The 15,787-nt window shown below is 36.1% G+C and overlaps 2 protein-coding genes across 2 annotated transcripts; both read right to left on the bottom strand.

The window, feature by feature from the left end:
* Positions 1 to 2,739: 2,739 nt before the first annotated feature.
* On the bottom strand, positions 2,740 to 5,074 carry LOC132111167 (homeobox protein OTX2-like). Its single transcript, XM_059518327.1, has 3 exons — positions 4,955 to 5,074; positions 4,479 to 4,663; positions 2,740 to 3,770 (listed from the first exon to the last, which is right to left on the bottom strand). Exons 1-3 carry the CDS (start codon positions 4,974 to 4,976, stop codon positions 3,006 to 3,008), a joined length of 972 nt encoding a protein of 323 aa, XP_059374310.1. The 5' UTR covers positions 4,977 to 5,074; the 3' UTR covers positions 2,740 to 3,005.
* Positions 5,075 to 8,290: 3,216 nt separating this feature from the next.
* On the bottom strand, positions 8,291 to 12,407 carry LOC132110768 (elongation of very long chain fatty acids protein 6-like). The gene is made up of 4 exons (XM_059517700.1): positions 12,024 to 12,407; positions 11,782 to 11,913; positions 10,500 to 10,651; positions 8,291 to 10,164 (listed from the first exon to the last, which is right to left on the bottom strand). Exons 1-4 carry the CDS (start codon positions 12,116 to 12,118, stop codon positions 9,734 to 9,736), a joined length of 810 nt encoding a protein of 269 aa, XP_059373683.1. The 5' UTR covers positions 12,119 to 12,407; the 3' UTR covers positions 8,291 to 9,733.
* Positions 12,408 to 15,787: the final 3,380 nt, after the last annotated feature.

Below are 15,787 nucleotides of genomic sequence, written 5' to 3'. Positions count from 1 at the left end.
GCGGGGAAGTGAGCCGAAGGTAAGTGGTGTTGCTTGATGGTGGGTTGCGTAGAGTGGACGGGGTTCCGGGGAGAGACCGACATCCAACGCAGAAACACACAAGAAAGCACAGCATAGGTCATAAACATGAAACAACGTTCTCACGAACAAGACACTAGACAAGCCAATATATAGGGATTAGTAATGAGTGACAGCTGTTGCTGATGACAATAAACGGAGACGCCCACAAACTAATCAGTGCTGACGCGTAACATACAGACTTCGCCCACAAAGTGCAAAACCCAGAGATCACGGTTTACCAACCGTGCCAGTATTACACCAGACTGCAGGGGCGTAACACCAAATTCTGGGCCCTGTATACTCTCAATGTCAGTGGGCCCCCTACACATGCCATTGTACGTTGCGGGTTAGCAAAATGAAAATTCAATTTTGAATGAAATTTTTTTTTTTTTTATTATTTGAATATAAACAAGTATAAAGTGTTTAAATCTATAATCAAATCAGATTATAGTAATGACTGGTTCTTTCATTCACCACCTGAATTGATGCATTTGGCCTACTTGTGATCAAATACCTTTAAACCTTAGGCTACATCGGGTTCGTTTGTGTACTAACATTTTGATCCATGATACTGATGCAAGTTTTAAATTAAAAACATTTATTTTTGAACAGGAGAACACGAGACAACTGTACCCTCAGAAACCAATCAAATAAGCTAAGCCTGCCATAATGAAAAAAAAAAGTCAACTATAAAGGAATAACCTTTCAGTTTTGTAAATTCCCATTAATTCCCTTATATTCCTGTTAACTCCCATGGGAATTTTCCAACTTTGAAAATTCCCAGAATTTTGCAACCCTATTCATTGGCTTTGATAACATCATGAATTTATTGAGCATTGACTATAGCTTTTAAGCACAGCACTGTTTGTTTCTGAAACTGGTTAATGTTGGTAAACCTGACCTTAGGCCTGGCCAATAATTTACTTACAGCAACAAGCAGCCTGGTTGACAAACTAAGCTAAAGATTTAACATTAGCAATAGCATACATACATTAGCAGCAGCTGTCTGGAGTTGACTACATTAACTTTAATTGGATGTAGGTGCATAACAAGCAAACTCAGTTCACCTTTTGGAAAGAAAGCAGTCATCAGCTGCTTCCCCTCATTCTGCCTCCTTTCTTTTTCCTTCCTGTCTTTCTTTTTTTTTAAAAGCCCGATTTGGGCTCTTTTTTTTTGCACAGCATGATCAGGCTCCCAGGTTATAGACCGCTCAAGACTCACTGCGTTACTTGTTTGCCGCCTGCTGCCGTCTATGGGCAGACTAAACCATTGGGGGGGGGTCCAGAGTGTCTGGCACTAAGTTCATTCTCTCAGTTGGTGTTATCAATCTATTTTGAAATGAATAATGGCATCAATTGCAGGGCCCAATTAATTCGAATTAGGCTACAAAAAAAATGTACAAAAATAAAATAAAATTGATGGGATTTCAAAGGGCCCTCTCCCTAGACGGGGCCCTGGGTAGTCAGGTCCACTTTTCCCCCCACTACCACGCCCATGCACCAGAGTTATTGATAAGTTATCAATATTTTATTATGCATCTTTTGAACACTTTCTCTTATTACCACTTTCATCATTAGTACAGTGTTATTTGCCATTTCAGTGTCTATGTTTTGTTTGTGTTGAGATTGTATGCTGCTCGAACACACTTTCAGATTTACATTATAGTATTGACTATCAACAGCTGTGATGAGTCTAATATCTCATGTTTTTATGGATGTCAGGCCTATTTCACCCCTCATTAGTTAAACACACCTTTGATAGTTGAGACCGACATCATTCTGCTGTGGTCTAAATCCCATCAAGTTTGATTCTTCATTTATGATTACAACAACTTAAATCCATAGATCTCATATATATACACACACACACAAACACAGAGAGAGAGAGAGAGAGAGAGAGAGAGAGAGAGAGATCCATAAAAATGAATGGATAATATACTGGCAGAAAATGACAGTGAGGACAGTAGGTGGAAGCACAGAGCATTGGTGATGAATATGTCTTTCTTTCTTTCTTTCTTTCTTTCTTTCTTTCTTTCTTTCTTTTATAAGAAATGAATACCTTTATTCTGCAGGCACATATCAAATTGATCAAAAGAAATATTAAAGACTTATGTTGCTAAATGTTTCTATTTCAAATAAATCCTAAACGTTCTAATCATCAAAGAATGATTTTTTTTTAATGCAACTGCTTCCAGAAAAATATTAAGCAGCACAATTGTTTTTGACATTGATTATAATATAAATGTTTCTTGAGCAGCAAATCAGCATATTAGACTGATTTCTGAAGTATCATATGACACTAAAGACTGGATTATTGATGCTGAATTGTTTTTTTTATATATAAAAATATTTTAGAAAAATCAAATATTACATTTTAAAATATAAAAAAATATATATGTAAAATGTATATTTAGTGTGTTCTTGATCAAATCAATAAATAAAAATATTACCAACCCCAATCTATTGAATGGCAGTCTAAACATTTGATTCAGAACAGAAAAGCAATTGTATCAAGCAGAAATATTTCACCTCATGGATGACAGAAACTTTACTCAGAATGTAGTTTGCTGATTATCAATGTTTTCTGGCATGGAAGTCATCCATTAATTAAAGTAAAACACAGAAATAACAATAGCAACATATGTAGAAATATTGTACAAAATTCTAACATTTGAGAGAACATATAGAGAAAAACATTTTATTTAAATGCAAGTGCAGCAATTAAATAAAGTCATTAAAGATGTCTGTAAACAATATGAACACATCCGCATGATTATACTTTTACAATGATCATTAAATAAATAACAAAAATGAAGATAAATAAGATCGAAGCTCATTAAATTAATCTGAACACATCTGAAATCTCTCATGTTGTTACTTTCAGATCAGATAAATAATAAATTATATACATACAAATATTCATAAATAGATTGCACACAGCGAAATTCAGCAATACACGTGGTTGCCCTCAGAAGAGTGACTATTTAGTCCTTCACTCTCCCACCAGTCTCCTTGCAGCTCTCCCAGGATCTCCTGTAGGGACAAGGCTGGCAGCTCAGGCAGAGGCCCATGGTGAATCCCGCTTTCCTTTTGGCCCTCCATCCTCTGAACTTCTTGGTTGTCTACACAGAAAGAGCTGAAAGCTGGAGGAGTTCCCTCTAAACCACCCTCCCAGCAGCCCACGTCTGGTGTAACAGGGGTCAGCGGCTGAAGGCTGTTGTGCTTTTCAGATGGAGAGTAAAAGAAGCCATGAATGGAGCTGGGATTGCAGCCATAGGCATCAAGATGATATGAACTCCACATAGAGCCCACAGGTGACCTCCTGTCATATCTCGCACCCCAGTTTGGAGGCATCTGATGCTCTGGGCTTAGTAGAGATGGGCTGCAGTGAGCGTTCATGGCTCTGGCCTGATGATGGTGTCTGTATGAAGGGGTGCAGTAGCCGGAATCATCACCGACAGACATGGAAGATGGAATGTCACACCCATTAAGTCCATCCCTTTCCATTTCTTCCTTTATATGATCAGGGTACGCAGGTGGTGGAGTGCATAGAGACACAGTAACTGCACTAGACTCACTGTTGTTGCTGTTAGAAGAGTGTAGCTGACCTGGCGAATTCTGCATTGCACTATATGGTGATTCGGATTGCCACAATGACTTCTTTCCACCCTTGCATTTCATCGTGCGAGCCCTCCTATTCTGGAACCATACCTATTGTGAGCAGAGACATCAAGATAAAGAGGGTCAGACTCATAAGAATACAGTTGATAGATTATACTCAACCATCTAGTCCATACAGATAAGAGCTTCCCTGTCAAAAGATTCAGGTTAATCATTGTGAGATGACATCCAGCAACGGTGGCATATAGTCAGGATGGTTATCTGTGACTGGTATGTCTATTGTTTGCAGGCTGTACAGTTTCTAAACTAAACAGCAGATAAACACTAAGGCGCTTACAACATCTCAGATATTGACAGTGGTATCAGTGACAGCAAACAGTATGTTTTCACATAAGGCCTTATTAGCATATCATTTTACCTGTTTTTTTGGTTATCTGCTGATTTTGTAACAAGGAGAAAGAGAGGTTGTTTCTTTATTTATATAGTTAATAAAATAAATAAAAAATGTTTCAAACCTGTATGAATTTGTTTTATCTGTGGAACACAAAAAGAAAAATTTAAATAATTCTTCTCTGGATAATGAAAGCTAACAAAAGTTGTTTAAGACACCACTGACTTTCATTATATGGATACAAATATTTTTTAAATATGTTATTTTATGTTCCGCAGAAAGCAAGTCATACAGGGTTGGAACAACATGAAGATGATTAAATAATGACAGAATTTAAAAAACATTCCGTGAAATATCCATTTAAGTTCTAGTCAGTTGACTGGGTTTATATATGTCACGCAGCCCACCTGTATGCGAGACTCTGGCAGTCCTGTAGTTTGGGAGAGACTCTCTCTGAGGCTGATTCCTGGGTAAGGGTCTGTCTCAAATGTAGCATGAAGAAGCTCAACATGTTCCTTTGAGAAACTTGTTCTTTTTCTGCGACTTGCACTTCTTGATACACTACTGCTTCCAGATATTTTAGCAGATGCATCTGAAAAAGAAGATAAAAATGAGTGTGAAGCTAAACATAATTATGCTATCATAATTTTGTTAATAATGTTCTCCTAATTGTCATATTTCAGTTAGTGCAAACTAAACTGCACAAATGTAATATACATTAGAAACATCAGTTTGATATATGAATACTTCTCCACAATAATAATATACACAGCAGAAAAACTGTAACAGTGCTTGATGTTTGGTTTGAGATGGAAAACTTCTTATGAGATATTGGTATACTAAAACATATCCAACCAAATGTTCACCATTCAGTAATGCTTACCAATACTATTGTCTCTCCACATGTTGCTGAAGGAATCCTGCAGGCCAAAGGGTTATAGAACTCTCAGGCTGCCAGTGAAGGTCTGTTGTGCTTGATGCTCCCTGGGGGATATGATTTCTGACCTCTCTACAGCACCTTTTTATACCTGTGCCCTCTAGTCCCTATCCCATGACCCCCCTTTCAACCCCACCTCCCCCATTTAGAAGTGCTTTTATGAAATGGGAATGACAGGAGGGACACTCTTTGAAGGCGAGCCCAACACATTAAGCATTTAAACACATCTTTGTCAAAAAAGTAATATTTTTGTCTGTCTAAGCACTATAGAACATTTAAAATCTTCCCTTGAGAGAAAAGTTTGGTGATTTTAATTAGTTACAAACATGCTATATCTCACTATAAAAAAATTCGAGGCATTTCAACTTTAAAAAAAATTAAAGTTCAGTTGCTAACTTAGATTTTTTAGTTATAATCAACTTGGTTGTACAAGAAATTCAAACTTAAATTACATTAAACCAACTTAAAAATCAAGTTGAATTTCATATAATTTATGGAAAAAAAAAATTTGGAATTGGATTTTTGGATTTATTTGCAATTACCATTTTAAAATTAATAATATATTTACATTGTTCATACATAAGTCTCCAACTTTATAATTATGATATTTTTATAATGTAAGTGATCAAAAATATCAAATGCTAAAAATAATTTGATAATGAAATGAAATGTTAATTTGTTTGTTTCAAAACAATCTATTTAATTATATATTTGTACAGTACAGACCAAAGGTTTGGATACACCTTCTCATTCAAAGAGTTTTCTTTATTTTCATGACTATGAAAAGTGTAGAGTCACACTGAAGGCATCAAGGGCTATTTGACCAAGAAGGAGAGTGATGGGGTGCTGCGCCAGATGACCTGGCCTCCACGGTCACCGGAACTGAACCCAATCGAGATGGTTTAGGGGTGAGCTGGACCACAGACAGAAGGCAAAAGGGCCAACAAGTGCTAAGCAACTCTCGTGGAACTCTTTCAAGACTGTTGGAAGACCATTTCAGGTGACTACCTCTTGAAGCTCATCAAGAGAATGCCAAGAGTGTGCAAAGCAGTAATCAAAGCAAAAGGTGGCTACTTTGAAGAACCTAGAATATTACATATTTTCAGTTGTTTCACACTTTTTTGTTATGTATATAATTCCATATATAATTCCACGTGTGTTAATTGATCGTTTTGATGCCTTCAGTGTGAATCTACAATTTTTATAGTCATGAAAATAAAGAAAACTCTTTGAATGAGAAGGTGTGTCCAAACTTTTGGTCTTTACTGTATATACTTAAGCGTAAAAAACAGACTGTGTGCTAATGCAGAATGATTTTTTTGAAAAAAAAAATTTGGCATGTTAATCAAACAGAATTAGATTTATTGGAAAAGTGTGTAAATGGTTGGTGTGCTTTCCTGTAATTGCTCTCCTTTCAATCATTGTAGTCAATAAAACAAAAGACTCAATGAAATATTAACTAACAAAGATATTAACAACATGCTTAAGCAAAAGGCTGTGAATGGATATCTCTTTGTGTGGTCTGATCTCTTTTCAAAAGGAACATAAAAGAAACATGTTTGGAAGGCAAGGAAAACAAGGAGAGTGATTTGTGGAATGATTAATTGGACAGTTTGCATGTGTGAGTCTTGTCACTCCCTCTATCTGCTCCAGAGGATCCAGAGGGGATAACAGTCCTTTCAAAGTCAAGGTGACTGCCAAGCTTGTCAATGCAGATGAGCTGTTTAGATGTGCTGTTGCATTAAGCAAGACTAAAGCAAACGGAACCCTATAATCACAAAAGGACCTTTCAGACCAATACAAAATATGAAAGAGGTGTTATGGTTGGACTGCTTTTGGTAAAGTTCAGGTTCATCTTATCTTTTTTGTATTCTTAGATTATTTAATAATGGCTACTATATTAATTTTACATGTAAAATGCAGGATCTCAAAGTTTTTGTTAAATAGTTTGGCAAGAGTGCATTGAATTTATCATTGACGTTTTCTGCAGTTGTTTTTGTTGTTTCTTTATCAGAAAACAACGAGTAGAGAAAAAGTATGGTATTACTTATAAAACACTTTTTTGGAAACTTTATTTTAATAAACATTTATAAGCAAATCTATATAAGTAACTTTATTTTTCCGCCTGTTTCTTTATTTCCATATTTACAATATTACCTTCTTGTCCTTGAATAAACTCCATAGTCTTGCTGTTCTGTAGGTAGAACAGTAGATGGCAGCATTGAGCTTCAATAGCATTGATACTGTGGCACAATTTTTCACTCACACAGTTCTAAAATCAAATGCATTCAAAAATTGCGGAGGACATTTTTCACTGCAGTTTATAGCAGTTTATTAGGGATTAAAAGAATTACTGAATTCTTTACCTGTAAAAGAAAGATGGGTCTCGAAAAATATTTTTGTTTACCTCTGATGTAACTAAATGACATAAATAACTCAAGTGAACATGTACTGTGAGTCCATAGAGAAGGCTACTGCAGAGACGATGTGTTTTTGTAGTCCAAAACGTGGAAATTAAGATAAAGATACAAATCCTGGGGTGTCTGTCAGGGGAACCCGGGTAGCCTAATGCTAACGTCCTGGGGTGCGTTTCCCAAAAGCATTGTCAACTAACTATGGTTGTTAATTCAGTTTAACTCTATTAGTAACTAATGACAGAACTTGTGACCAGTGTTGCTTTTGGGAAATGCAGCACGCTGTTCTCTCATGAGCATGCAAGAGGCAAAAGCAACAAACAATGCTGGACACACATGTGTGTTAGGGAAGAACCAGGCACTGAAGAGTTAATAGGATCTCAATTTAACAGCATTTCCGCTGCTGTACCCTTGGGAAAATCATTATGGTTCCAGCAGAGCGATAAGAAGGGTCACCTAAATGGCAAGTTACTGGTAGTCATGAAAAATACTGGGGTCAAAATACGGCTGTTTAGTGCCCAACCACATTTTTGTCTGCTAATGGAAAAATATTTAAAGAGTGTTTTTGTAACAACAATTATTGAATATTAAAATCTCAGAGACTAAAGACTGTAATAAAGAAATGTTTTGAAGAGGCAGCATCATATCCAACTACAACAGCTATATCTTCTACAGTAGAGGAAAAAAAACTGAAAGATTGAAAGAAATGACGTCTAGGTTTACATCCATCACAGAGCATGAAATATGTGAACTTCCTCATAACAACAAAAGTATTTGTGTCAGTGTATAAAATATGCCAGCTTAACTCAGAAAACCAGTCAGCGAACTCCAGTCTATGAAAAGTTGAACAGAATGATACAAACAAAACTATAGAAACAATTTTATTTAAATGACAAAAATATATACACAATGACTTCATATCAGCTAAGAACTTGTACAGATGATCAGGTAGGAAAGATAAATACTTATATAAAATAAAAATTAACCATGTCTTGTAATGTAGGCTTGATGCCACTACATTCAACTTTGCTGTTCCTAATTCAACAAAGTAATTATGTGGCTGCCATCTCCAACATATTTCAGACAGTCATAAAATCTTTTAACAATCAAAATGTCCTTTAAACTGAAACACAAAAGGGTAGACAAAGTCTTTCACAGTCTTGAACAGGAACAGACAGTAGAGACCAGAGGACATAAAAAAAAAACTTGGACAGTAGCAGCAACATTTCTGATGATACTATGTTAGAGTGCATAATTCCACTGAATATTCTCAAAGGATTATTCTCTACTATTACATAATACAATCTTTTAAAAGACCATTTAAATGTAAACCTTATCACTGTAGTTTCAGTGGAAAAATACCCCGACAACCATTACGTACTTAATTGTCCCAAACGTGACTGTGAGATATACAAGATAAATATATAAATACAACTGTGCATTTTAATAAATGACTCCAGTAACAAACCCCATTATAGGGACAGTTAACGGTTCTGTGAAACACAAACATGAAAGAGTCCAACATCAATCGTTCTGGTTTTACTGTAACTTCAGTGAATGAGAGCTGCAGTGAACTCACGACAGAAATATGCACAAAATGAGAGCAAGAACATGGGTGTCGTCCCTTCAGAGATATCCAGCCAAAAATGCCCAATTTAAATGGCTGGGTACCTGTCCAACCAGTCAGCACAGATGATTCAAGTTTCTGTGACATCATGAGGTGGAAACACTGAACTAGTAAGCAATACCTACACACCCAGGGGAGCATGGGTGGAATTTAGAAAGGGTGGCCAAATGGAACATGTGGAGTTGTACATTTACATTAGGAATCTTTTGGCAAATGACTCACTTGTTCTTTGACTATGCGCACAGATTACAAGGATCTTGGCACATGCTTCAACATACACCACATGTTTCAGATGGGTTCAGGCCATGTTATCAAGTCTCCAAAGAATAAATAAACAAGGACTTTTGAAGATTAGAAACTGTGCCCTGTAAGACTTGGGGTGGAAAGTCATAAAGGACCTATAGGATTTAAAATCACCATCCAAAAATGCCTGGAAGATCTTCAAAAACTATTTAAGTTATCTACAGCAAAAACAAAGTTGTATTCAATGCGCTTTGCTCAGCTAATACCAACTGGAAAATAATAACAGCCCTGAAATATGAGACATAGCTATTACTGTCTGGCTGTTTTAAAAATTTAAAATTCTTCATTGCTCACCTTGCTTTAAATCATGAAATAAATATGCATTTTAACAAGGTAAACCATCAGAAATAAAATCTGGTATTCAAACCTCAGGGCTGTGCATCACTCTTTTTTTATGCTTGTGGCTTGTTTTGAACCCTTCATGTAAGTCTGATAAAAGAAAGAGGAGAAGAGGAGCAGATAGCTGAGATACATGAGTGAAGCCCACACTATGTTATCTATGTAAGAAGGGCAATCCCCGTCCTGCATCCACTGGTACACTAGCGCACTTACTGCCAGCCCCATGGCCATCTGAGCAATCTGAGAGGAAGTGATGATGATGGCGCAGGGTTTCGGCACACGGACTCCAGCAGCTCGAGCCGTGTAGTAGCTGTACATGAGCGCGTGCACGGTGTAATTCATGGTCATGAACCAGCCACCACCAGCAACCTGGTCTTTGTAGGAATACCAGGAGTACACCAGCACGGTAATGTGATGATACCAGTGCAGGAAGATCAGCCGCTGCTTGCGCAAGACGATGAACATGGTGTCCCCTGATAAAAAATAAAAAAAAGTGAGGATGCGTGTAAAAAGGGTTCGAATACATGTTCAAAAATATTTGGCAAAATTACAAACAAAAATAAACCAAAAAATTTAAATTATGACAGCATGTAGCAACAGAATGGGTCAAAGTGTTTTATATTTGGGCCCTTGCAATAAAAGTCAGGTCCAGCGTTGTTTTAAACCCCACTGACTATGATTATAACATTCAAAATATCTTCCTTTTGACACAAGAATGTCATACAGGATTGGAACGACATGAGGGTGAAAAAAAAAAAATGACACAATGGTCATTCATCTCAAAATATATGAATAAGAAAAGGCTCACCTAGCTCTGGGGCCTTGCTCAGCACAAAGGCACAAGCCCAGAACTTGCTTATTGGTCCATAGTAGAAGCTCTGATCACAAACAGACTGTTTAAATCCACTGTTTCTGAGAATGTAGAACATGAAGCACCCAGTTCTCACTGCTCCAATGATACTGAAAGAGAAAAAGGCATGATTTGGATATGAATATGGTCGGTAACGGCTGTAAAACTTCAAATTCATGATAAACAGTTCAGGCCGGTAGTGAACTCTGGGGGTGGGAGAAAAAAAGTTGAAATAGAGACTTGTATGTTGGGCATGTTAGACAGAAACACTGCTATGGTAGCTGGCAGTTCTTTGTTAAACAAATCAATATCAAAACATTAAGTTGTGAAAGTCCAGTTACCGAGGGAGATCTAAAGAGTGTTTGATCAGAGGTCACTGCTGCCATCCAATCACAATATTCCATTGTTCTTTTCACAAGCATGCAAACGGTTAGTTACTTTGTGCTTGTTGTCATCTCTGTCCTCTTTAGAGATGGGACTAAGACACCTTCCCCCACACAAATTAAACCGAAATCAACTTGAAAAAATAGCAACCAAAGATTTAAAAACCTGGTTAATCTCTCAAACATGTCATTGGCATGCTCAAATTTCAAACATCATTTTTGCAGTTAACAATGGATATTGTTTTCTATTGGTACAACCATAAGTTACGTAATTAATACCCAACAGCAAAGTAAAACTACAAGGTGGTGTGAAACCTCCATGAAACCACAAGACGCAAAGGAGCATCATAAGAATCAGCAAGTCATTTAGGTCTTCAATATGTCTTCACGTCTATCATGAACTTGTTTTCAATTTTTAAGTATTGTAACTATGGAAAATGAAAGTTGGTCAGTCAGTCTCACTAAGAAAAAATTTTGTAGAGAAATGCCGCTTTGGGAAAAAAGTTTAATGTTTTTATATATTTTACCTGATTTAACATTTTTTTTTTTTTTTTTTTTAGGTAACCATTATAACCCTTATGCATATCCATTTCTGAGAGAACAAATTTGCATCCAGAAGGCTAAATCTGACAAAAACTCCCTTTGTGAGCATATTGTAAAAAACTGTATAAAAAGATTTTTTAACAACTGTAAACATGTTTTCTGTTAGAGTTAGGTCATAGTATTTATAACTATAAGAAATGTATACATATGTCCCCATTTAGGTCCTAAATGTTTGTGTTCACAAACAAAAGAACCTTAAGGAGGTGAGTCTGATTCTCTAAAAACTTAATACTAAAAATAAAACTTTAACTTACCTAAAGATGGCCAAACTGAGGGACCACAGAATTAACACTCTACGTAGGTCAAGTCTTTGTCTTTCCTTCATGAAGTGCTGCCCACCAAACACCAGCACTACATACACAGCACCAAACAAAAAAGACTTTTTCCTAAAAGACAAAATATGAAACCAGAAAACTTATTATACTGGATTTCCAAGCACTGGGGGCAGGTGTATTAATACAAATTCATTTCGAATTCAGTCAAATACAGTTCTTACCAGTTGCCCTGCATCCACTCAATAGCAAACCTCTCATCAAAGTGACGCTCGAAATCATACTCAGCCAGAGACAGTTGAAATCCAGTCTCATTCATTTTTTAGTCTCCTACAACAAACGGCGAAATAAAAGTGAAGATAATTCAGTAAAAAAAGGTTGCTGTCCGTTTCTGTTTGTTGTCCGCTCGCCACCAGTTAACTAATCAACCTGAAACACACACCTGTCGTGTGTAAATCAGGGTGGAGTTCCGAGTTTATAGTGAAGTTTAGGGAGTGACTCTCGGCCAAAGGCTGGTTTTTGTATTTCCTGATTGGAATACCAGTTTTTGCAATGCAGACAAACAGCAGTCTTTATGTTAAAAAATGCAGTTTGAATAGTTGCATACAAAGAGCGAGGAAGGAGCTGATTCAGACTCTTTCGTTTTTTAAGCCATTCAAACCAGAGCTGTGATAAAGACCAATTTCAATTCAGTATGCAATTAATGGCGATGCAGCAATATTCTCACTTTCAGGGTTAAGAACTTTAAATAATACTACATTTCTAAATTCCTGATTTATCATTCGATTCATTTTTATACCATATTTTATGAAAATGATAAAATGTATAAAAAACAAAAATAGCATAGGCTACAATACTACTTTTTTATATTAATGTATTATTTAATTTAATGGACCATGAAGTTGAACTTAATCAGAATGTTCTAATTGTGTATGATATTTATGTTTTTAATATGTAGGCCTAAAATAAATAAATCTGAAGTTATCTACAACAACAACAACAACAAAATCTTGATCCTCTGAGAATGTTCAAATAGGCCTATTTTTATGGATAGGCCTATTTGTTAATTGTTTTGAGTGAACTGAATTTAGATTAATTAGGCTATGTATAATTGGGGGGAGAGAAGTCACTAATCAGTAAATAAACAAGCAAAATAGATTTAATGAATGATATCATTATTTAGGATTGTTAGCAAAATATTTGTGTGAATTTCGCTTTTGGCCTTTGATTTGCTATTCAATAGGCTAGCACTCAAATTCCTGCCTTTCCAGTTCGAATTCCAATTGCACATATTCTAGTGAACTGAAATGATTTCTAAAAATGTCCGAATTCCAACATGTAATAATATAACGTAATAAAATGGAGAGAATACATACCAAATGTCTATTTATATTTCTCAAGTCCCTGCACGCGAGGGCGCTCGTGCTATATTGTAGCGACCAGTCGCACTCAAGAGACCCAAAATAAAGGATAACTTGAATCAGATTTACACTACAAGACTTTCTGTAACACACGCTTTATTAATATTTTTCTTTGGAAGATTTCGTTATTAGCGTATTTAAGGAAATTACAGAATTAGCGTGTGAGTAGGCTACATATAATTTGGCCAAAGGTTTAGGCTAATTCTTCGTCCCACATTTAGATATTTTTATCACAAGATTAAAAATGACAAAAACGTTAAATAATGTGATCTGCTATGTGAACTGTTATGGAGCTGTTCAAAATAGTATACTTGCTATAACGTTACTGGGATAACATCATCTGTGCAGTTTTCTTCTCTCTGCTGTCAGGGCGCTCTGTAGTTCTCTTCCAATCCTGTAGATGGCGCTTCGTTCTGTACAGTCATAGCGCAGAAGAAGAATCGCTTCTGTAGGAGAGTTAGCCAATTGTGAGCTGAACAACTCTTTAGGAACTCTTTATTTATACAATTTTGTCAGAAAGTAGCAGTATATTTTGCAAATTCGTTCTGTATTCAGACTGACCGAGCGGCAACGCTGAGGATTTATTCAGTGCTGCAAGTGCAAAGTTTAGGAAAGTGTTTGACTTCGGTGAGCGAGAGGTGGCGCATTGGTACCCTGGACATGTACTGAAACCATTAAATCTGTAGAATTTCATTTTACAGGGACCATAAATGTTTTATTGAGTTAACATCTTGAACACGAGCTTTTTATTCATTCAATCTTCATTCGTTAGTCATCTTATTTGAGCCAATCAGAGATATAAACATGTAAGTCTCTAAATCTATTCTCATGTGTCTCAGAATCTGAGATTCAAAACTGATTTTCTCCTACAGAACTGTGACGTCTCTTGTTAGGACTCTTGTTGGATGAGAGCCAGTCTAAGGCAGGTGGACGGCATTATAGAGATCCATGACGCTAGAATATCCTTTTTTTTTTTTGCAGAGAAAGTACATGAATGATTACACCTCAGTATATTTCTAAGACTTTCTTTAACTGGCCAACAATTCCAAGAGAGCCTTGATGTCTGGCCACACATATTTGTACTGAACAAGATGGATCTGACCATACATCAAAAAAGCTTGTGAATGCAGAAACTGAAACTACTTAAATTATGTTAAAAGGATGTTAAATTTATGTTAAAAAAACACAAGATTTAACAGGATTTTTTAATTTTTATTTCGGCAGAGTATTCTGAAGCAGTTCGAGAGAGAGAGAGAAGTTTTGTTTTGTTTACAGCCTGTTTAAGACAACAAGATGAGAATGTAAAAAAGGTGAGCAGTGTCAGACGTTACATCAGATATTTCTAAATCAGAGGTCTTTTTAAGTAAAGGACTGGAAAACCTTGCACCTTATAGTGTTTGTGTACTGTCTGATGTTCTAGTATGTTCCTCTTGTGACGGAATTGATAGAAAGTGGGTCACGTTTTCACAGAGAAGAGGTGGGTTACAGTTATTTCAATAGCTTACATTGTACTATAAAGTTTTCTGAATTTCTTATTTGTCTAAGTGTAGGACAGAAGTTACTGTCTGATGGTCATTGGTGTGCCAAATGTGGGGATCTCATCACTAATTAACGCAGTAAGGAGAACATATTTGAAAAAAGGTATTTTATGCTTTGAAAAATACTTTTCTTGTTGCGGTCACTTAATCTTAACAAACAGACAGAAGGCCTGAACATGGGATGCTTTTATTGGTGCTATGCACTTTAATGTTTTAATTAAAAGGTGGTACACCGGGTATTTGGGAAATGTCTTTGTTTTTATTGTCTAGTTATCATTTGAATCAGCTTTGAATTTGTAAACATGTGTGCACTTAATACATACTGCATTCTCATTGTTTTGTGGGTTATCAAAAAATATCTACTAGAAACAAAAAAAAAAGTTAAATGCATCAAATGTCTAAAGCATGATGAAGGTAATAATGTAAAAACGGGATGTTGTCACACCCACATCAATGGAAGTACAGATACAGAATGAAGTTTTTTCTTATTCTAAAACTGTTATAGCATATCTTTTCAATCTATGTACAATTATTAGTTAAACATAAATATTATTAAACAGACAGAGGTTCATATAAAAAGGTTCACGTTTGTGTAAATCTCAAAAACAGTGGCGATTCACCAACAGTGCAGCAGCACAACACCACAGTATTATTGATATCTAGTACATGATGTAACCTGCATAATTTACGTAGTCTATCATTGTGTAGATACTAATGCTCCTGTTGAAGCAAACTATGCAGTCTAACCTTTCAGATCCTATTCCTAAAATGTCTACTAAACTAAATGGAGGTTTTGGATCATTCTTTCATCTTCATGTCCGCTTTGTTGTGCAATAAAGTACACATAATTAAACATAGATGTTGCACACTAACATACATGAGCAGCTTATTAAGCTGTGCCGAACTGTCTTAAACTGCCTCAAGGGGCAAAGTACATCACAAAGTTTATTGGTAAGAGCAGAGTGGACAGTCTGGTAGTAGTGGGATCGTGCACTATTGCGCTTGATGTCCTGGTGAGGTAGAGCTCCC

The sequence above is a fragment of the Carassius carassius genome, chromosome 30, assembly GCF_963082965.1.
Source record: "Carassius carassius chromosome 30, fCarCar2.1, whole genome shotgun sequence".
NCBI classification, from domain to species: Eukaryota; Metazoa; Chordata; class Actinopteri; order Cypriniformes; family Cyprinidae; genus Carassius; species Carassius carassius.
The sequence above is the reverse complement of the archived record's forward strand: the minus strand, read 5'-3'. Positions and strand labels throughout refer to the sequence as shown.

What these genes read in the sequence shown, in the direction of transcription:
- LOC132111167 (XM_059518327.1), bottom strand. Translation starts at nt 4,976, where the DNA reads ATGTGGAGAGACAATAGTATTG. An exon ending in GTGGAGAGACAATAGTATTG is followed by an intron (nt 4,664 to 4,954) that starts GTAAGCATTACT and finishes CTTCTTTTTCAG; the next exon opens with ATGCATCTGCTAAAATATCT. An exon ending in TGCCAGAGTCTCGCATACAG is followed by an intron (nt 3,771 to 4,478) that starts GTGGGCTGCGTG and finishes TGCTCACAATAG; the next exon opens with GTATGGTTCCAGAATAGGAG.
- LOC132110768 (XM_059517700.1), bottom strand. Translation starts at nt 12,118, where the DNA reads ATGAATGAGACTGGATTTCAACTGTCTCTGGCTGAGTATGATTTCGAG. An exon ending in CTCAGTTTGGCCATCTTTAG is followed by an intron (nt 10,652 to 11,781) that starts GTAAGTTAAAGT and finishes TTTCTCTTTCAG; the next exon opens with TATCATTGGAGCAGTGAGAA. An exon ending in GAGCAAGGCCCCAGAGCTAG is followed by an intron (nt 10,165 to 10,499) that starts GTGAGCCTTTTC and finishes ATTTTTTATCAG; the next exon opens with GGGACACCATGTTCATCGTC.